The sequence below is a fragment of the Oculina patagonica genome, chromosome 2 (genome assembly GCF_052425735.1).
Source record: "Oculina patagonica isolate OP01 chromosome 2, crgOcupat, whole genome shotgun sequence".
Classification (NCBI taxonomy): domain Eukaryota; kingdom Metazoa; phylum Cnidaria; class Anthozoa; order Scleractinia; family Oculinidae; genus Oculina; species Oculina patagonica.
This window is the reverse complement of record NC_135759.1, coordinates 1,241,489-1,262,352: the sequence shown is the minus strand read 5'-3', so window position 1 is coordinate 1,262,352 and position 20,864 is coordinate 1,241,489. Positions and strand designations below refer to the sequence as shown.

Here is a 20,864-nt window from a genome sequence, read left to right as displayed (position 1 = left end):
TAGCTCCTGAAATTTTGCATAAGAGCAGAGTTGATGTGGTAGAAAATTAAACTGTCCGTTTATTTGCTCGAAAAAAGCTTTTTTTATTAGTTAACTCAACATTGACATTCGCCTAAATTCTTCGCATTAAAATAATTTATGTCGTTAAATTATTGTTATTGTTTTTTTTTTTTTTTTTTTTTTTTTTTTTTTCCCCGCGCTCCCAAAAAAAACGCAGGAAGTCATTCCATAATCATACTCTATTTTACTGTGTGGCATATAATTGCATCAGCTTTTATAGGAAAAAAATAATCACAAGGAGAGTACACAAATGTCACTGTGCTAGTGTTAAGTATTAAGAACGGTTCGCGGACGTATCAAGCAGTGAAGGTCTCCATGTGTCCCCATGTCTGTCCAATGCTGATAGATACAGGGAGAGGTACCTGTGCCAATGGCAAGCATACAAAACTTGTTGGTTAATTTTTAATCAATTTAATTTCAATTTATGGGTGAGAAAAAGAGGAAAATAACAGAGACCCTTTAAAGGATCACATACAAGTCGATCTCTCGTTCACTTAAATTTTAAGAGGTTATGTATTGTTTGTGTGGCTCGTATTAAAGCCCGGCAAAACGAGGAAACATGTTGTCATTAATGTTTCCTCGATTTACCATGTTTCCATGCCGCGCGGAAACACGAAATGTTTCTGCTGTGTAGCAAAAGCAAATTTTGCTTCTTGGAAACAAAAATTGATGCTGGAAAGAGTGGCTTCCCATGTAGCAAAACTGGGAAACATTGGCGAAACATGGATCGATTGCGCGCACTATGAGTGGTTCTGGACACATGTTTCCTCGTTTTTCCAGGCCTTTAATATTGTTAGTGAAGAACTTCTGATTACAGTACGAGTACGAGATTGAGTACGAGTACGACTTTCGAATTTTAATCCAGTCACGTTTCCTGAGCCCTCACTCTTCCCTGTTATACCTACCAGTTGAAAAGGAGGCTATCTGTACGAGATTGGTGTTTAATGTGATAATTGAAAGCATAAGCTAGGACGTTCTCATACTGCGATGAGGCCGATCTAAAAGGTCCCGAGGACCCTTTGTGCACAACGCTTAACATTTTTTACATCTAAACGTTAATTACCGACTCCTGCAGTAATTGGTTTTCCTTTTCTTCGTGATTCTCGCGTTTTCTACTGTAGCGTACTCCGTCTGTAAAACTTCCCGTTCTCACTAGCTGTAAGTACATTTAGTATAAGCCTTGATTTTATCACTTACATCAAGAACAGCAGTTTAAATACCTTCAGCTGGATTTTCCCTCCGCACAGTTTCTCTGTAGACTCCATGATCGATTTGACGCTTGCTGTAATCATAAACAGAATTTCTGTTTAATTTTCCGAGCAGAATGTTAGTGGGTTATCGTCGCTTAACGAGGTTCTGAAGAGGCTTTTAGGAATAACAGTTTGTTAGTAAATGTAAGAAAACTGAATATCAAATCTAAATGCTCTACCTATCACTTTCTTGATTTCATTCTCAGGAACCTCCAGAAGAAGTTCATCATGTATTTGTAACAGCAACCTATACAGAATGATAAGAACATAAAAAATTTATATAACAGCACTATTGTATCTCACTCCCAAAAAAGCAAAAGTGGAATTAAAAAAGACCCGAAAAACAATAAGTCGATTTTTAGGCGACTTTCAAAGAGAGCCAGAGGGGCGTTTAGATAAGAGATGGGCTCATTAAAGCTTTCTGGTAAGTTTAAAATCTGAAAAAATATTGCAGAATGACTTCATAGCGTGCATACACTCCACGAAGATAGTACTTTACCTTGAGTGTACGGAAGTGTCCTCGCTTATAGCACTTATGACCTGAATCATTGCTGCTTTACATATGTCCGCAGCTGAACCTTCAATTCAATAACGAAATCATAAATCAACGGTATGTTAAATCCTTAACCAACAGAAAATTCTTCTTAACCTGTGTTGCGAAGCGATTTGAAATCTACTAAAGAATTCAGCAAAGGCAAGTAAAGAGAAGTGAACTTAACTGGTAAAATTCCCCGAGATTCGGAAGAGATAGAAATAGGTTTCACAATCTTGGGGTCTTTATGGGCCTAGATGGTGATTCCGTCCAATTTCAGGTTGGCCTTATTGAATAGGATCCAAGCAACACTACTTCCATTTCAGGCTTTTATCGGCACCGGTAACTTGCTATGACACACAAAACTGTTGTAAAACTAAAAAGGGATAAATTTCAACTTTAGATTTAAATTCAGCATTCAAGGAAAGTTGGAGACGACTCTAAGGAGCTTTGAGAGATCGATGGGTAGCCTTTATACAGAATAATGGGTTTTACAATCGCATAGACACAAACCCTGTACTATAAAATTGACGGCCTGTCGTTCAGCCTGCGATCGTTGGGTGAAATCATAAGACTTGATATGTGGCAGCCAACGCCTTCTGTTCAAAATGGTGGACACGTAACCTGCATGCAGAAAAAAAAAAAAAATTATATAAAACATAAAAAATAAAGCCTAAGATAAGACAGTCAAGAGAAAAATCAATACTTAAACAACGCCACAATGCGTACTGTGATTTGGACAACCCGACTTCTTAATTGGTTACCTATATTGAATACCTTAATAGCAAAGCCCGGGAAGGAGGGAAGGAGGGAAGGTTGGCAGAAGATTATAAAATAGCTAGTTACTTTTCCTTTATATACGCAGCAGGCGAAACGGAGTTAGTGTGGTGAGTTCACAGTGTAACAATCCTGTTGAATTTGTTCATGGCCGATGCTTCCAATTCATGGAGGCCTCGGCATTTAAGGAGGAGTTACTCAAAGGAAACATTGTAGTTATAAAAGATCCTCGGTCGAACGAAGTATTTTTTAAAACTTGGCATATTTTTAACAGAAATTAGCAAAGCAATTTGAAACATGTTACCACGATATATTGTGTTACTAACCGTTTCTTTGACAACTTTCAATACTGCGTCGAGTAAATTCTTTTATTCTTGGAAATCTCCCTAAAATATTTCAACGTACACACAGATCAACAATTAGTTTTCCAGTGAAAGCAATTTTTTGGTGTCAATAACAAAGTAGAAAACTTGTGGAATTGTCAGCAAACCTAGGAAGCTCTCCATGAATCCCTTTGCTTCCTCGGCACTCACTTTGAGGGTGTGTCCAAGTTTTTCACTTCCTACAAAGAAATCATTGGTGGTTTGTTAACCATGTTGTTATGATGGTTATTCCTAAAAAGTGCCACTCAGGGACGATATGCAATATATATCATCAATCAAAAACAAGATGTTTCTTACCGACACCATAGATAACGGAATACACAATTCGTTTGGTTCTTTCTCTCTCTTGAAACTGGACTTCTTCACAGCTTTTGCTCAACCTAGTAGATTAAAGAGACTATGTCACGGGGATTTCGCAGATGTTTGGTCTACACTGTTCTAAAATAAGCAGAAAGGCAACTTTACCCAAGAAAAAACATTATCTTGAACATTAAACTGAAGATATTATATTTATCTGGGGATAGAAATTAAACTTCGGCTATTAATATCAATTTCCTTGAATGCGCGCGGAACAACTTGAAAACGTTGGCTAACGCTTTCAAATTGCGATCCATTTCCATCCGAGCCATCCGCAGCCAAACGCGCTTTTAAACAGTTTTAGTGCTAAAAAATAGCAATTGTAAATAAAAATGGAACATTATTTTTAAGTTTCCTACGACACAAATATATATTTTGGCTATTCAAAAATCTGTTAATATCCGTGACATAGTCCCTTTAAATAGGGATTACATAAAGCATCAAGAAAAATACTCTTGTTTTCGAAAGAAGTTACACAGATTTTTTTTGTTTGCAACTATCTACAATACCATATGTACTCGAATAAGCGCCGCGGCGCTTATTTAATTTTTCGCGCCTCAAATGCGGCGCTTATTTGAGGGCGGCGCTTATTTAAAATTTGGACGCCACAAAGAATCTTATCCTTTACAGTAACTGAAAATAGCGTCTTTTGATTGTCAGTATTCGTCTCTTGCTGAGACAGAAGTGGCGTTAGCTGTACTGGCAAAGTTTGCGTTCTTCACAACATTTGCAGAACTACTTATTGTAAGAGTGTTGAATAGAAAAACCAATGGGAGAGCGATAAAACAATCACTCATAAGTCATAACTGCAAAACATCCCTTATGATGCAATGAAATGTTCAAGCTTATTTTAAAGTTGCTTTGTTCTGCCGTTTTTAGTTAAACGAAATTCCTCAAATAAGCGCCGCATCGGGACTGCGGCGCTTATTCGGGGGCGGCGCTTATTTACTTTTTTGTCCCAAATGCGGCGCTTATTCGGGGGCGGCGCTTATTTACTTTTTTGTCCCAAATGCGGCGCTTATTCGAGGGCGGCGCTTATTCGAGTAAATACGGAAGTTCAATACACAATCGTTAAACAGGAAAATGAATGGCAAATAAGGCTAAGAACTATTTTCACAATATCTAACTGTTCTGTTACTGACCACTGTGAGGCAAGTGTTGAAAATACGTCTGTGCAATGTTTGTCATTGAAGATCTGTATCAGAGAAGGGTCCTCAGATAGGTGAGACAGTAAGCGAAGCTCAATGGACTGGAAATCTAGTAAGAGAAACACCATAACGATCATTAAAGGTCAACGCTCAAGATACACACTGCTGCCACAAGCAGGCGTTGGTTTCTAAAATATCATTTTATTGATTAGGAAATACCTGCTGCAAGTAATAACCAGCCTTCCCTACTCTTGTAAGCATCTCGTGCATAAATGGTTACCACCTCTTCTGGTTTGCCTTCAATTAAAACATGAACGTTTTTAGCACGGCCAGTAACGGGCACAAGGAACTTTACTTCGTCATGAACTTGCTGTGTTCATTGATCTGTTACATCCGCTAGAGTTTCAGAAATAATACCAAAAGACGCAGAGGTGAGATCGTATTCCCGCATCGTATCAAGAATAGTACTCATCAAAGTTAACTATTAGAACATTCGGAGAGCGCCAGCTAAGCCTGATCGGAAACTGTTCGAGTAGGCTTACTGAAGATTTGGCTTGTTCGATTTTCCCTCGCTGCAGGTGGGATCTTCTGTACAACTTAGTCTCTACGTAGATCTCTTCGTTCGAAGCCTGTTCCTATTTTCTTTCAAATTCTCGATGCACAGTTATTTTCAGGATTTCCTTCGTTACTGAATTGGATTTTGAACAATTTTGTAACTTACCTACAATGAGCTGTTTCTTGATTCCAGACACTTCTATGACTTGTTTTGGGATAGCCTGAAGGTTCTGTTTACAAGAGCATAACCAACATAGTACATATGTGATCTACTCTATGGAGACGTTTGCTCGCAAAGTTACATGAACAGGGCTCAGTTTATCAAGTTATCACTCAAAGAACGTAAAACAGGATAGGTAATTTTGCGGTATTAGCTTTTAGTTTAGAGCTGTTTTCACTTGAGTGTCGAAAGTAATTTGTGTTTGCTTTGGTTTTGCGTTACTACGCTCAGTGATTGATTTAAAAATCTCGTGCCACTTTCTCGACCAACCAGAACTAAAACCAAAACCAATCGTGACTCACTCGCGCACGTTTTGCCGCGCTTCGTCAGCTACATGTCTTTGCTTGGAGTTTTGATTGGTTTACTGGATTGTCTGTTTGTTTTGTGATTGGCCAGAGTAATAACTTTGGTTTTTGTTTTACGACACTCAATTAAAAACTGCTCTATAAGTGCCTAATAAGAAGTCAATTGCACAATTGAAGACTGTCAAAATACTTTGCTGGTCTGCATGTCTACTTTAATTCATTCTTCAAGACGTCACTGAACAGAAATAAGGAATGAATCGCTTACAATGGTCAGCAAGGTTTACTTGAGTTGAATAAAAATTGATTTGTAGCAGCAAGTGATATATATGACTTACTGGATTTGCTGACGTAAGTCGCCCAGTAGCCGCGGCCGTTTGGTCCCTGCAATTAATAATAAAAGTGACTTGTATTGAGGGTATGTCGTAATTACGCGCCTTTTCTACCTGCCACGGCCGAGAAAAAAACCTTATACGATAATAAGTTTCCCCCTTCTGCCCCGAATATACCGGTAACCTTAACGCCTTATATTGAGGTTTATTGAAGGACGATATAATATGGAAATAAATATATTGCGTTGACATTGCACACTAAGCATAATCAAAATTTTGAAGCTTCTGACAATTATAGAGCTTGTTTAGAATAGAGTTTTCTTATTTTTGAAAGGACAAAATTCCTTCCGATAAATCAGCACAAATCCAGTGATTCAGATAAATCCTTTTTAAGACTTATCACACATCCAGTGTCTCCTTAATCAATATTTTTATCAAACTCACCAGCTTGTTAACAGAGCTCCCTACGAAGTAAATAAATAACAAAAATCGGTAAACTCGATTTTATAAAAGAACCGACATAGCCAACTAAAGCTGATTGTTCATACACAAGGAATTGTTGATAAATGTATTCTGAAAAAAGGTGGTATTTTACCTCATGGACATGAGAAAGTATTCCATCAAAATAAGTTGACTTCAATTTTACAAGCTGTTGATAAAGCGGAGAGAAATAATTCTGAGCAGGGAGGTCTAGGTCATTATGGCTTGTTACGTATCCCACTTGCTCTGTTAGGTTTATTAGTCTAAGTGTATATGTTTCGTGATATTCCTATTTCTTGATAAAGATAAAATGTTAATTTATCAAGAGCGACTGGGAAAAGAAAATATCTAAGCTAAAACCAACGGGAATCGAACCCATGGCCTCCCAGATACCGGTTGGGCGCTTTTTCTACTGAGCTTCAAGAGACTCTTGGTGAGCTAGGCCATTTACTATATCATATATACGCTCATATGTGACACTTGCATACTGCTAGGATACTATATTTACAGCCCTTCAACCCTCTTCGCCCCATTTAACAGTAAGCATCTATTCAGTTAGCTACAGCAAAACGTACATGTCTGTACTGTAGAACAAGCTTTGGCAATGGGTGAAACTCTTGCAGGTGAAGTAACTGTAAAGATACAAGGGAAATAAATAATTAACCTGGTGACTTTAATTTACAGTTCCGCCGGGGGAAAGGTTAAAACTTCTGTTTAAAACGTTACGTGCACATTCACCCTTTTGGAAACGAAATGGTAGAAGCAATTAAAAAAGGCGGAAACACGAGTTTTAGCGGCTGGTCATCGGAAAATAAACCAGAAAAGAAAAGCGAAGCGCGCGAGGTCTTTAAATAGAACACTTAACTAGTAATACGTGACTCGCAGGGCCTCGCGAAGCTCTGGGTTGGGGAGGGGGGAGGGGGGGTGTTATAAATAAGGAGTGGATTATTTGAAGTTGAACATTAATTGAATTGTACATATTCAATTTTCCACAGTAGGCAGAAAGATATATTTGTTAGAAATTTTATTTCAACGGGCATGGCCGCGACACCCTCGTTCCCAGGGTCTACTCCGCTTTAAAGATGGTGGCTTTTTCTGGTTCGTAAAGAGGTATAAAGCGTTGGGAAGCGAAGGCTATTTTCAAAATCATCGACAAATTATTGGATAGTCGCATTTTGGACATTTATTTGATGGCATTAAAAAAAAAAAGAAGAACGAATGGCAGGAGGATTCGAAGCCTCCTCCCGCGCGCCCCTGATGGCGATGAAAGATTTATAGCCTGAATAGGCGTTGAGGGAGTATTATGTGGAGATCAATGTTATTTTAATCCGAAAAGAAAAACGATAAAAATGAAAGGCTCAGGATTCGAACCCACAAAAAAAAAAGAAAAAAAAAAAAAGAAAAAAAAAAAAAAACCCTAGCCGGATTCGAACCCCCGACCTCAGGTCCGAAGATCTGATTTCAAGTTCGACGCCTTACCATTAGGCCACCAGCGCGCGGCGGCCGTGTGACGTCATTTCCGCCACACACCAAGCTCACAAATATATATAGAAATATATATGACCGTAAACTCCACACGAGATTTCATCCCGCCTGATCCCTTTAAGGGACAAAATTATACACCCCGCTACGCTCGGCCTTCGGCCTCGCTTCGCGAGGAATTAAATGAATACAACCGCACAAGGCTCAAAAAACATAAGCGTATTCTAAGAGATATAGAAGGAATCTATAGGCGAAGTTTTCGTTTTATTAAAGTGTTTTAGGAATACTGGCTGCTTTAGAAAGTGTTTTAGGAAAATCGTCCGCCATTTCGGTTTGTTTGTCTAAGTCTTACAGTCTGAGTCGTGACGTCACTCGCGCGCTTCGCTATTTGTCCCCGCTGAACGAAGAAAGCAATGAATTTCAGATAAAGGAAACACATTTGTAATTTAAAAAGTAGGTAGAGCATTACAATATTTACCACAGCTTCTGAGGTGGACTTGTAGTTCTTGATTGTTGTTCTCGCTAGCTTCTTGTTGCATTTTTGGTCAAGTCTCAGCTCTTCAAACAGCACCTTTAAAAAAAAGGAATCAGCTAGAAAAAAGGGCGTGAAAATGAATAACCCTTACGACATTTGATCCTGCAGTTTGGTCCAGAAATCGCCAAAAGTTCAAGGACGGCTGTTTACTTTACGACAATTCACAAAAGCCTCCGTAAATGTGGAGCTTAACGAAAGGATAATATGTATCTACATCTCTGATGGGAATGGGCGTTTACGAAATGAGTCCACTCACCTCTCTCAACTGTTGAGGACTGTTAATAAGAAAAGGATGCCCCGCAGCCTGCCAAACAAGACCAAATAAACTAATCTTTGTTGTTGTTATTATTGTTGTCGTTGATCAAACCACGATCGTTCATGTTTAAACTGGTCTAAACTGTAAACATGTACATCATTCCGAGCAAAAGTCTGTGCTGCATAATTTTTTTATTTCTCAAGAAATATCACTCAAAAATGTTTTTTTTTAGCTTTACACAAAGGCCAGGTATCTGCTATGGTTTAAAAGCATTACGGTAGTAGTTGCGCTGTATCGCCTTGCACATGTGGACGGAGCGGAGCAGGAGGACGGAAGAACGAGCACCGGCTGGACTGAATGAGAAAAAAAGGTACCATTTTATCTTTGTAAAATCATCTGTGTAGCTGGTAAGACATAGCTTTGTGTGGTGCATATGAAATATGTCTATATAACGGTATGCCTATATATAGAAATAGCCTGCTTGGGCGGTGATGACTCAAAAAAATTCTTTGCGCGAGTCTGGCCATCAGATGAAAAGAATAAACAAGTTTGATGCTGGAAACATTAAGGCATCAACTGTTGAATTTATGTTTAATTCAACCTTACTTTGTGGGCTTCTGCTTCCACCTTTTGAATTTTTATCTGCAAACAGAAATGTAATGAAATAATTAAATTAATTGTACGTGGATTGACTACAGAAATTTTGACCATAGCTTCCAGAATCAGATTACTACCTAGAGCGACCATTTCTTTTGGTGCCGAGGCTGAGGCCATAATGAAAACTGCAGTTGAAAGAAGTCTTAAATATTGAAATTTTGAATAAAAACCAGTGGATGAATTTACCTTGAGAGTATTGCTGGCTTCGATCAAGACCTGGGAGTTAATTCCAATTCCTTGAGTTTCCATAACTTCGTTAAACAAAAAAAACAAAAAAACAAATAGTTTTACATCTCTAAAAACGCATTACAAGATACAGTAACACCTTAGGAAAAGAAAGAATCTAGATACTTTTTTGGTTAAAAAATCTCTAGGGAAGATGCTTGATGTTTATAGCACGGAAGTTGGGACTGATGAATCAGAAAGCCAGCTAGTAATTCTTGTTACAACAAATTAACATTAGCAATACCTGCTAGCATGGAGCAAAGTGGGGTCTCTATGGTGATGAACAAGTCCCAGAGTGATAGCGCCTGAAAAAAACAAATTACAGTATTGTTTGGCGGTTAAGACAAACAAAGACAAGATGGTTTCTCCCCCTGTTCCCCGTTCCCCCTTCCCCCAGCATAGTTTTTCGGTTTTCTCAAGATGAAATAAAGACAATGGAAAGCTTATCAAATTCTAGACCTAGAGTTTATTCTATTTGTTGTTATTATAATTATACTCTAACCATTACGATTGCACAGCTCTTATGTGCATATACCTACTTTCAGCGTGCTATATTGTTTCATCATAAGAGGGCCAAGCATCGCAATATCCTGACAAATCATATCATCGTCATCTTCCGCACTCTGTGGTATAAGGAACATAGTTATCTGAAAAGCACAATTAAGAGATTGACCACTTATACGCTAGCAACACAGTGTATATACAGTGTACCTCTGGAAATCGGAGCTGGACTGAGGTAAGAACTTCGGCAAAGGTCTGAGGAGGGTGGTCTGGGTTCAGTAACCAAGCAGCTATTTTTGGATCAAGAAGACGCCACCTGAGGCAAACTAAATAGAGAACAAAAATAGTCATTCTTGAACGTCGTCATATTTTTTTAGAAATAGCATTATTGCATGAAAAAGACTTTAAGCGTTCTCTCGTTAAAAGTAAAAAAATAAAATAAAAATAAATAATGATGATAATAATAATAATTAACAGATAAATAAAATACGAGCAATTAGTTGCTATATAGCCTGCAAGGACTATATTAAAAATTTAACATCAAAACTTCAATTTCGCTATCAGTAAAATGTCACTGAAATGGTTGTCTAAACAAGTGCGTTCTACGCGACAGTGTAAACTTTGTGGCACGACGCCGCTGCGCGCCGAATAATGCTAATTTCACTGATTCTTTTAGCAAGTCCAAAAGTAACTGTTTATATGTAGGTACCTTTTCTGTTGTCAAAATGCGTCGTCTCCACAAGATACCGAACTATTTTCTGTGCATCAAAACAGATTTTCCTTGTCGATGACGATGTCATTAGATCATCCACCACTTCTCTATTCAAAAAGAGACAAACACGATTTTAATCGTGTTAAAACTTGACAGTGAAATAATGAAGCTAACAATAAATTAACGACACCAATTCTTTCCTATTGTTTTCTTCCTTTGCACTAAAACTTCTCATACCAAGCATTTGAATTTTTGTCACCTGCACCACTTTGTAAAAGCATCGTCCGTTGTATCTAGAGGAATTTTCACGAACTTCAGTCGATTTTTACGGCCTTGTGCAGAATCAGTGGTAGTTGAAGTCATCTCAGACCAAGGTAGTGCTACAACCAGGCTAGCAACCTTCAAGTTCAAATACACAGGTAGATCTCAGTTTCTGGTTTCTCTCTTTATTGTTTTAAAAAAGTCAAACTGTTTTTATTTTCTTGTGCGTACCTTTTTGCTTGCGAAGTCTTCTACTTGTTTCTTCGTTTTCTAAAAGAGAAAATTAACAACAGAAACTGTATAGCGCGTCGGTCTAATGGTTAGTGCGCCGGACTCCGGATCGAGCGGTCCGGGTTCGAGACCTGGCCGGGGCGCTGCGTTGCGTTCTTGGGCAAGACACTTTACTCTAACAGTGCCTCTCTCCACCCAGGTGTATAAATGGGTACCGGCGAATTTACTGCTGGGGGGTAAACCCTGCGATGGACTAGCATCCCATCCAGGGGGGAGTAGAAATACTCCTAGCCGCTTAATGCTACAGAAACCGGGATAAGCTCCGGCCTGATGAGCCACTTGGCTCGACAGCCGGTTTTATCGACCTTACCTGTTGTATAGCAGTCACTGAAATTATCTAGCGAGGCTTACCACACCCATTAACCTCGACATGTTTGGGCTCGATTATCAGCTGTTCGCACAAAATCCCTCAAAAAGGCTTTTTAAAGGAAGGAAAACAAAAATCTACCCTGCGCCCTTTTATGTCCATCCATCAGCATTTCAGCTCAACTTTTGACACTAATGCAAATTGTGTATTACACGTAAGGTCGCGATACTTCGGACGTTCTGCTCTGCAAACACATGCACTGGCCTTTAATATGGTTTACTACAATATAACATACTTGTTGTTTCTTCGGTCTTAACAGCGACCATCCTTCTTCATAAACCAGAGTACAAGCGACTTCTTCTGTTGATTTGAGGTTTTGTTCAAACGCTTCTCTTTGGCTGGGACTCATCGAGGACACTTTCACAAGCTGAGTTTTGCATGTTTTAGTCATCCATCCGTTTTGATTCTTGCTGACATTTTCCTTTTGTGGAATTTCTGCATGAAACGGTAAATTTAATGTTCTTTTTTTTTTTTTATAAAAATTTAAGTTATGATTTGCGACTCATAAGGAGTTCGGTATTAAATATAAACCGGGGGAGTAAAAACAGTGAAAAGTACCCGAAAACGCTTAAATTACAATACCACATGGGCTAACCATTTATTTTGCTAATATTAAGCAACTACAACAATTTGTTTTCCTAGTATAAAGCCTCCTTAACCTCTGCAGAATGGCGTACCAACTGAACGGGGCAAAATTAAGTGGATTTTTGGGGGGGGGGAAAAAAAAAAATAATTTTTATTCAGACACTCTCATGAAAAAACGAAACAAACATCAGTGTATATAAATTTTAGCCAAATAAGTTTACCTGTGCCTGCTTGTTTTGCTTTCTTGGCCTCGTTTACTTGAACAGTTTTTCTTTCCTTGAAGTAATCAGTGATGGGACTCTGCTGTGCTTTCCTTTTGTTCGCGCTTTCAGTGTTTCTCCTTGAGTCATTATGTCCCTTTGTAGACGACGAGTCGTCTTCAAATCCAAAAGAAAAAAAGAGGATCAGGGAGTAGTTTCGAAAACATTTAGATAATGTTCTTGCCTTTCACAGAATAAAGCAAAGAAGTAGACGGGCCAATCCTGGAAATTCAAGGGTAAGGAAGAATATCGATCTGCTTGACTTATCTTGACTAGTTAACGTTCCCGTGCAGTGTAATCTGAAGGCCTGCAATGCAACTAGAAATGAAGTAACACTGAAAAAGTTTGAAAATTACAGGAATTTTGCATTAGTTCAGCCCAAAATTGAGCAAATGAAGCGCAATAGCAACTTAAAATGAGCTTGACAAATCAATCCTTCAACGTACCGGTGGATGAGAAGCTTCTGTACATGGGATCTGAGGAGCGCATCAGTGGATGGCCTAAATAAGCCTGTCTCGCTAAGCTGCTGGACTGTCAACTGGCCATTAAAGTGGTCACACTATTAGAATAACATTGATTTACCTGTTTTGGTGAAGTAAGGCGATTCTTCTTCTCCAGTCTGGGTTGAAGACACATTTCTAAAAAAAAAAAAAACGTTGAGGGTGGCTAGTTCTGTTTGTAGAGGATAAATCTCACCTTCCCTCTTCGAAAAATGGAACGAAAACTTCAGTAACTTGTACCGAGCCAGATACTTCAAACCATTTTTGACATTTTGTAAGTCCATTTCCTCGCCCGACGCGGGTAGAGTAATGTGGGAGACATAAAAAACACACCTTGATGACAAAACAGGGTGCTATTAAAATCTATCCGAAACTGCCCATACTAGTGGGTTGCTCTCAAATGGTATACTTCAGTGGCGGATCTAGGGGAGGGGCCCGGGGGGGGGGGCAACCCTCCTCCTTATTTTTAGAACAAATAGAGGCCCGAACGGCCGAGAATTTGTTTTCCGAGAGCGCCCCCCTCCCCCCTATTCTAGGGTCTGGATGATCGCTCCCCCCCCCCCCCCTTATTTGAATGTCTGGATCCGCCACTGTACAATGAAAGGTCCCAAAAGCGAAGTAAAATCAGGTCATGGGTGGAAACTTCAAGGCCAACCATTCCAAACATTTCTTGACAAAACATATTCATTTAATACGGTAATACGGGCAACATTTTTGTTCAACTTGTCTCGCAACATTGTTGAAGCAACATGTTGCAAGTTGAGGCAACATGTTGCAAAAAGTAGAACCGAGCTCTACTTTTTGCAACAGTTTTTTTCAACTTACAACACCGAAATTTGTTGCCAGACAAGTTGAGCACGCAGTAGTAATACGGGCAACAACTCGTTCAACTTGCAATGCAACAATGTTGCGCGACAAGTTGAACAAAAATGTTGCCCGTATTACCGGGCCTTAAGTGGCACCGATTATGACAAATTTCGCGAATAAAAACGTGCACAACTTATGTAAAAATGGTTCAATGCACAATCACCTGGGGGCTGCCGCATTTGCCTGTAACCTTTGCTGGATACCACAAGGTGGTGCCATGCTTAGCTTCTGTACGTCGTCACTTGTCTGATCTCCAGCAAAACTTAGTTGCCTCCTTGGTACATCCTGTGATCTCTGGTGATAATATTCTGAGGCTAGAAAGGAAGTAAAGATTAAATAAATAAAATAAATAAAATAAATGAAATAAATAAAATAAATAAAGAGTTTTTGCAGAAAAATAGGGGGGTGAATTACGTTGAAAGGCAAAACTATAAACTAATGTGGAAATAAAAAGATTTAGCTATTTTTAGCACAGAAAAAAAAATCTTTTTACTTGATATGACGTTTTCGTATGCCTCTACATACATCTTCAAGAACATTAAGATTGACAGATGACTGGACGAAAAAAGATTATGACAAAAAGCATGTCTGTAGAAGCATACGAAATGTCAAGTAAAAAAGGTTTGATATTTTTCCAGCAATGCGTTTGTTCGTAATGTTTTTCACCACAGTTTGCGTGTTATTTCTAGTCAAGCTACGATGGCCAAAGAAAAAGTGATTTTGATCCTTCTGTCGACAGGTTTTATTATCGAAAAATTAAACTAACCGTTGACTTAAAAATACCTTGTTGTGGTGTACCCTGACCGCTCATCCCTTGTCGTGCTCCATAAATTTCCCTTATTGCTCTGACCACTCTCTGACCTGGTTCTGACAGCAGAATGGGATTATTGCATTCCCCAGGATCCTCTAACACTTCTTTCCAAGCAACAGGTTCATTCCTTTGCCGCCTTGATGAATAAGTTGATGTTTGAATCCACGGTCCAGTCGAATGTTGAGTTCCTTGTTTAGAAAAATGGCGGAAATCCATTCCGCTAAATTCAAAGGTTTTTTATGCGTCCATCAGGCCGATATTCAAAAACTGGAAAATAAAATGTTCTCCAGGAACTGCTTTTGATCCTTAAGAATTGCTAATAACACAATAAGAAAACAGACGAAAATTAACCAAAATAACAACAAAGCTGTAGAGAAAAAATGGTCTGAAACGCCGTCTGAAACTCGAAGAAAACCAGCAAAAAGTTTGCCGCGGGTGGCCAAGTGATTTTCCCGCCAAAACAGAAGCGCAACTTCACTGGAGTGCACTGGGGAGGACTATATATCTTCCCCAGCTGGGAGGGGTACGGAATATCTTGCTTTGGGTTCAGTTCAGTCAGCTAGACGGTTCTGTCGGTTCTGGAAGGTGTAGTCTATATTTTGCATAACAAATGCATGATCATGTATAAATATGAGGACAACTGTTGGGTAGATTTTTTTACGAGATTTTGCATATTTGAACAATCATTCTCGGAAAGTTACGCTGTTTTTCTCGCATCTCAAAAATTAAGGGTGCAAAGTCACAAAACATTTATGGTAAAACCATGCAATTCTATAAACGCAGGCGTCATATAAATGTTATGATACCCATAAACGGACTGAATTGTGAAAACAACACGGGCTACGGGGCGGAGTAAAATAAGTGGTAAAAAAAATCATAAGTGAGCATGCTTTTTCTGGGACCTTTTTGAGTGTAGGAGAAACACAAGAGATGTTTAGAATGTTTACGGTATGTCGCGATCCGAAAGTCTGTTTAATAAGGTACAACCTCCTGTCAAGTTGTACTTTCTTGACACACAATTTCATTATACGTGGAGTGTTCGAGTGCAAATACAGGTCAAAATTTGTAAATATATTATACTGCGCGTGTGAGCGTACCAGCTGACCACCTAGAATGCATGCATGCCAACGAAAGTTTCTTAGTTTTTTGTCTTCTGGAAGTTTCTCTGAATCAATGTTGTCGTTTGCCGCATAAACAAACAATTTATTTACCGGGAAAGCTTTGGTAATACGGCAGCTGGTTATTTAATTTTTACGTGGAAGTTATTTCTCCTCTGTCGCCGGTTTGAATGAAATTAAAACCAGTCGAAACCGGAAAAATATTATAATGTACAGAAAAACCGTCTCTTGTGGTTAAATTATTCTGGGAACATTACATTGTTCAAAACAACTGCAAGAGCACATTAAATGCCATTAAAGAACAAAACAAAGGGATAATCATGGGATTAACTGTCAGAAATAGAAAGTATTTGTTTCAGTTCTTTACAGTAGTTCCAAACTTTGCGATGTTTGACAGTTTATTTAATAGTCTAGATTGTTCTTGCTTTGTCGGTCTGATTGCACGCTGTCAAGCAGAGAAAATTAAAATCTTCAAAATTTAAAATTTCTTTCATATGTTGCTAGGTGAAGCTTGAAAAGCGGTTTGCCTGTGGCTATTATTTTGTTAATGATTTCAACAAGATAACAATAAAACGTATTGGTTTTCCGGTCGGTTTCCCAGTAAAAGTAAACTGACGAAGCGCTTATTTTCTGAATTTCAATAGACCTCAGTTTGTTAAAAATATTGTACAAAAGGAAAAGTGTCTATGAAAAATATTGAGTTAAATTTTAGGAAACAATCGAAAGAAAAATATTCAATTTATTGAAATCGCCGTGCGGCAATATTTTTAATTTTGTAATTTGCATACGTCACTAATTAAAATTCAATTAGCCAATTACAGCTCGTTCACGACAATGGCCATTGTTATTAACCAGGTTCACTTGCGCGCGTGGCAACAGACGCGGCAATGGCAACGACGATAAACAACTTTCATTTATATGCGACGAGAAGTGATGAGTTTTGTGGTTTAACCAAGTTTATTTGCCGATATTACATGCAGTTCAAGTAGTAGACGCTTCCAACATGGTCAAGCCGCTTTGTATTTGTCAAATTTGTACCTGTGGGTAAGTGGAAAGAAGATTTTTTATTGAAAATCTCGGTATCCGCCTTCGAGTCTTTGCCCTTTGCTTTCAATCGCGGCGGCGTGCTTTGAATGACTTTTGGTTTTTTGAACATGAGGAAATTTTCACAATCAAACAGATAGCTGAATATCTGGGCAAATTAAAAGATTTCTTTGTATTTTATTTCTGATTTTTAGGAGGCATCGATGTGCCCACAGGCCCGAATCACGAGCTCCTGTTCATCCTTGTCGATTCACCGAGTATCAAGATCGTTACAAGAGGCATGCTCTCGACCGCCGTTTACCGTATAAGCCGGAATACTCCGTAAAAGTCTCTTCGCAGCCCATGGAAGAAAACACAAACTACAGGACAGATTATATTCCACATTCGTACGCTCCGCCAGCGAAACGCGGTAAAGCTCCGTACGTAAAACCCCCGGGACAGATGGCAGGGCAAAGCAGCTACAAACACGACTACCCCGGAACTGTGGTCCCTCCTGCGACCTCTGCTAAGCCGCTGGCAAAGTTCCATGCCAATAATAACCCGTTCGATAGCAGTACAGTCCATCAGGATACTTACAGGCCGTGGGATTTGAAGCTGTGTAAAATGGGAAGCATGAAACCAGACGCAACGCCAGCTGCTCGAGACGGTAAGATGGATGGTAAATCGATCTTTCAAACCGATTACCCTGGGTACTATGTGGGTAGGCGCCCTCAGATCAGGCCCCCTGACTCAGAGCTCCGTACGAATAGAGGTCCTATGGAAAGTGACACGACTACCAGGCTGGACTACACCAAGAAGGAAGTGCTCCCAGCGGAGTCAGCCAAGCCAATAGAAAAACGCCCTTCTACAACCCAACCCTTTAGGGGAAATACAACCTTCATGGATGATTTTGCCTACAGAGGTGGCAGGCCTGCCGCTAGTTTTAAGCCAATACAGGACATAATCAAGTCAAATAAGCCATTTGAAGGTGACACTACCACTGGTGTCACTTACAGGCCATGGGAGATTCCAAAGCGTGAAGTGCGCCCCAAGGAACCCTATAGGCCACCAACAGCCAAGTTTGCTACCAACACAACTTTCCAGCACGACTATCCAAAATGGGCTGTGCCGCCAGCTGAGAGCGCAAAGCCTCCAGTTACATCCTTTGCCTCTGGCAAACCTTTTGACGACAGCACAACACACAAGGATGCATTCAAAGCATGGGAGGCGCAGGTTACACAAAAGAGTGGCCGACCGGATGAGTACAGGCCACCGTCTGGAAGATTCCAGGGTGAATCCACCATGCGAAGTCATTACAGAGGGCAATACGTACCTCCTGCCAAGCCTGCACGCCATGACGTCCACCGAGCTATAAGTGGAGATATGGATATGAATACGACGTATAACAACACCTTCACTGGAGAACGTCCGAGGAGTTGCCCTGCTCAGGGAATTCAACAGTGGCAGCCAGGTCCACAGAGAGGGTACTTTTACACTCATGATACCCGTGGTCATAGTTTCTATATGCCAGTATCTGAAACTGTGCAACCTCTTACTTTATCAGCTTAGATTTATAACTGTAAGTTTGTACTTATAGCAAAACCTAGGGTAATTCCAAGTTTATCTTTATCAGCTCAGGTTTCAACTGAATTTTATTTTTCATTATTACATGTACCTTGACATTAATTTTATCAACTTCCACATTCCAATTATTTTTATAAGTATTGGTTGAAGGTTTTGCTGTTTGTACAAATTCTACAGTGAAAAAGTGGGATAACAGTAAGAATTGCAAATTTACCAAAAAAAATGTGCACATAGAGTATCTTCCATAAAGTACATACAGTAATAATAATGTTACGTCTTCATGTTAAATTTGTCTAATATTAAATGTAAGTGGTAGTTTAGCCAGGTTAAAGCAAAATTTGAAAAATTATTTAAAATTTTTCCCACATACCAAGTATTTTATTATGGAAGCACAAAATTTTAAGGAAGTTCAGTTTTTTGAAGAAAATCTTTACATTCGTTTGATTATGTTGCCATGAGAAACTGGGTGTTTTTGGACAACGCAGCTGTCACTTCGTATTTACTGACAGCTGTTCAGGTGATGTAAACATTGAAATGAGTTTTATTTAAATGAGCATTCGCTTTTTATGAATTTGCACTTTGAATATTTAGCGGTAAATGAAACTTTAGGGGTTTACGTTTGTTTGGGAGAAACATCAGATTTTGCTTCTAAAGAAGAAAAAGAGAGGGAAAAATAAGAATTCAAGAAGCTTTTTGCCCTCCCAGAATCAAACTGTTATACCGGTAATTGTGTAACATGGACCCTATAACTTTCAAGGCTGTGGATTACATGTAAATCCAAAGTTTGAACATTACACAATTTCAAATGAAATTTATTTGGCAGTACTAGTACTTTCATGTGATCTTGTCCTTTTTTGCCAAGCAGAAATTTACCGTATAAACAATCAGTTTTGATAATTTGTTTTAAGGCCAAGGGTTAATTAAGTTACATGCGGTTACAGTTCTCATGTGAGGCCAGGGAGTGTATACTGGTATCACCTGTTCCTGTGCCAATGTTTTATGTTAAATTGCTGGTTGAACTACCGGTAAGTTTGTAGTCTTCGCCAGATAAGAGGTGTCAGCCACATGCATACTGTAGAATTTGATTGCAAAAATCCCCCTAGGAAATAATGCAAGATTTTACCAAAAAAAAGCTAGGAAGTAATGCAAGATTTTTATGACATTTCTATGTTACATCAAATGCAAACTTCAGATTTGACATCATTAATTTTGTTTGTTACAGAGATGTCTACATCTTTATTATTAATTGCAGCAGTACAATCTTGCTCATTTGCAGTTTTTCTGCATTTTTTTCAAGCTAAAACTCATCATGTTTTCAATCGTCATGTCAGTTCTGAAGTTTGCTTGAATATGGACTCTTAGTTTATATTTAAAGTGACTGAAACATGTTCCACCTTTATGAAGATCTCCTTGAAGTCCCAAACTTAAAATGCAATACAATGTTTTCGGAGAATTTTATGTTACATCAAGACAGCATTTTGATGATTTTACAGTTTGCGGTGACTAAAGGTTTGCTCAACAGTATGGATTTTATCTGTGCATTCTTGGGGCTTGAAGGTTAAATTAACGTGCAGGTATAACACCTTGGGTTCATATAATGTATGAGATGCACATGTACACATGGCTAAAGCCATTATTTTTCAATCAGTCAATTCTAAGTACATTAGGTTTTCTAAGGAGTAAAATCTGATGGTGCAACAGAAAGCAGTTATTTAAGGCAAGGTCTAAGACTCTCAGTAAGCTTAAGTTTAAATGTCTTTATAAAGACAAAATGTAATTAGTAACGGTGTAAATAGATGCACTTTCATTTTTATTATTAGTTGACATAAGATGTTGGTAACAGTGAAATCACTGGGGAGCGAGCCAGGATTAAAATGCATGACGGCTTCACTTGGCAATTCCATTATGGGACAAAGAAGCTTCATATGCTACTTACTTGCAACAGATAATTATCCTGTCAGGTTTTTGTATTGTTAGAAATGCAAAATTTATTGTCTCAAGAGACAAGGACAGCGTTATCAAGAATGAAAATACATTATTTTTTGTAAGTAACAAGAAAGAACCTCAAAATGATGTTGCTTAAAAAGGTTGTAGACATACATGAAACTGTATTAATTTTTTTGTTTCTGCAGCCTTGAAGGTGTAAATCAATATTAAATCTTTAGATTTAAGGAAGAATGTAAATATTAAATGGGAAGGAAAGAAGTCTTGACCCAATTTCTTTCTTCTGAATAAAGGTAAAAAATGACATTACACTGGCTTGGCTTTTATTACTGTTGTTTTGATTCAGTGTAAAAATAAAAAATAATAATGCTAGAAAGGCCTGTTTTCTCTTAGCATCATAATTAATTTATAGCTTTCCAAACCGAAGGTAGAGTCTGCTAGCTGTCCCTCTTCAGTCAGCTGCGCCGGGCGAAAAAGAGCCGAGGGGAA

At 38.7% G+C, this 20,864-nt stretch overlaps 2 protein-coding genes across 4 annotated transcripts; one reads left to right on the top strand and one right to left on the bottom strand.

The window, feature by feature from the left end:
• Window positions 1-224: 224 nt before the first annotated feature.
• On the bottom strand, window positions 225-15,117 carry LOC144642529 (DNA polymerase nu-like). The gene is made up of 30 exons (XM_078501500.1): window positions 14,679-15,117; window positions 14,059-14,209; window positions 13,111-13,166; window positions 12,490-12,645; window positions 11,919-12,118; window positions 11,257-11,295; window positions 11,024-11,163; window positions 10,762-10,871; window positions 10,263-10,378; window positions 10,091-10,174; window positions 9,796-9,856; window positions 9,513-9,577; window positions 9,276-9,311; window positions 8,670-8,717; window positions 8,357-8,449; window positions 6,972-7,028; window positions 6,512-6,565; window positions 6,361-6,380; window positions 5,923-5,968; window positions 5,229-5,292; window positions 4,727-4,804; window positions 4,502-4,616; window positions 3,300-3,382; window positions 3,110-3,181; window positions 2,946-3,005; window positions 2,356-2,466; window positions 1,810-1,888; window positions 1,490-1,557; window positions 1,281-1,342; window positions 225-422 (listed from the first exon to the last, which is right to left on the bottom strand). The coding sequence occupies exons 1-30, from the start codon at window positions 14,920-14,922 to the stop codon at window positions 357-359; spliced, it is 2,634 nt and encodes an 877-aa protein (XP_078357626.1). The 5' UTR covers window positions 14,923-15,117; the 3' UTR covers window positions 225-356.
• Window positions 15,118-16,657: 1,540 nt separating this feature from the next.
• Window positions 16,658-20,684, top strand: LOC144642539 (stabilizer of axonemal microtubules 1-like). 3 transcript variants are annotated; one of them, XM_078501513.1, is made up of 3 exons: window positions 16,658-16,868; window positions 17,063-18,357; window positions 20,252-20,684. In XM_078501513.1, the coding sequence occupies exons 1-3, from the start codon at window positions 16,828-16,830 to the stop codon at window positions 20,269-20,271; spliced, it is 1,356 nt and encodes a 451-aa protein (XP_078357639.1). In that variant the 5' UTR covers window positions 16,658-16,827; the 3' UTR covers window positions 20,272-20,684. The 3 variants fall into 3 exon arrangements, with proteins under 3 accessions (XP_078357639.1, XP_078357638.1, XP_078357640.1); XM_078501514.1 differs by having other exon boundaries at window positions 16,659-16,868; window positions 17,063-18,331; XM_078501512.1 differs by having other exon boundaries at window positions 17,063-20,684.
• Window positions 20,685-20,864: the final 180 nt, after the last annotated feature.

Bases quoted from the DNA above. Each gene is read 5' to 3' on its own strand.
- LOC144642529 (XM_078501500.1), bottom strand. From the start codon at position 14,922: ATGGATTTCCGCCATTTTTCTAAACAAGGAACTCAACATTCGACTGGA. The intron at 11,296-11,918 runs GTATGTTATATT...TTTCTCTTTTAG, and splicing joins TAAGACCGAAGAAACAACAA to AAAACGAAGAAACAAGTAGA. The intron at 7,029-8,356 runs GTAAATATTGTA...GTATCTTTACAG, and splicing joins AGTCCACCTCAGAAGCTGTG to TTACTTCACCTGCAAGAGTT.
- LOC144642539 (XM_078501512.1), top strand. From the start codon at position 16,828: ATGGTCAAGCCGCTTTGTATTTGTCAAATTTGTACCTGTGG. The intron at 16,869-17,062 runs GTAAGTGGAAAG...TCTGATTTTTAG, and splicing joins TGTCAAATTTGTACCTGTGG to GAGGCATCGATGTGCCCACA.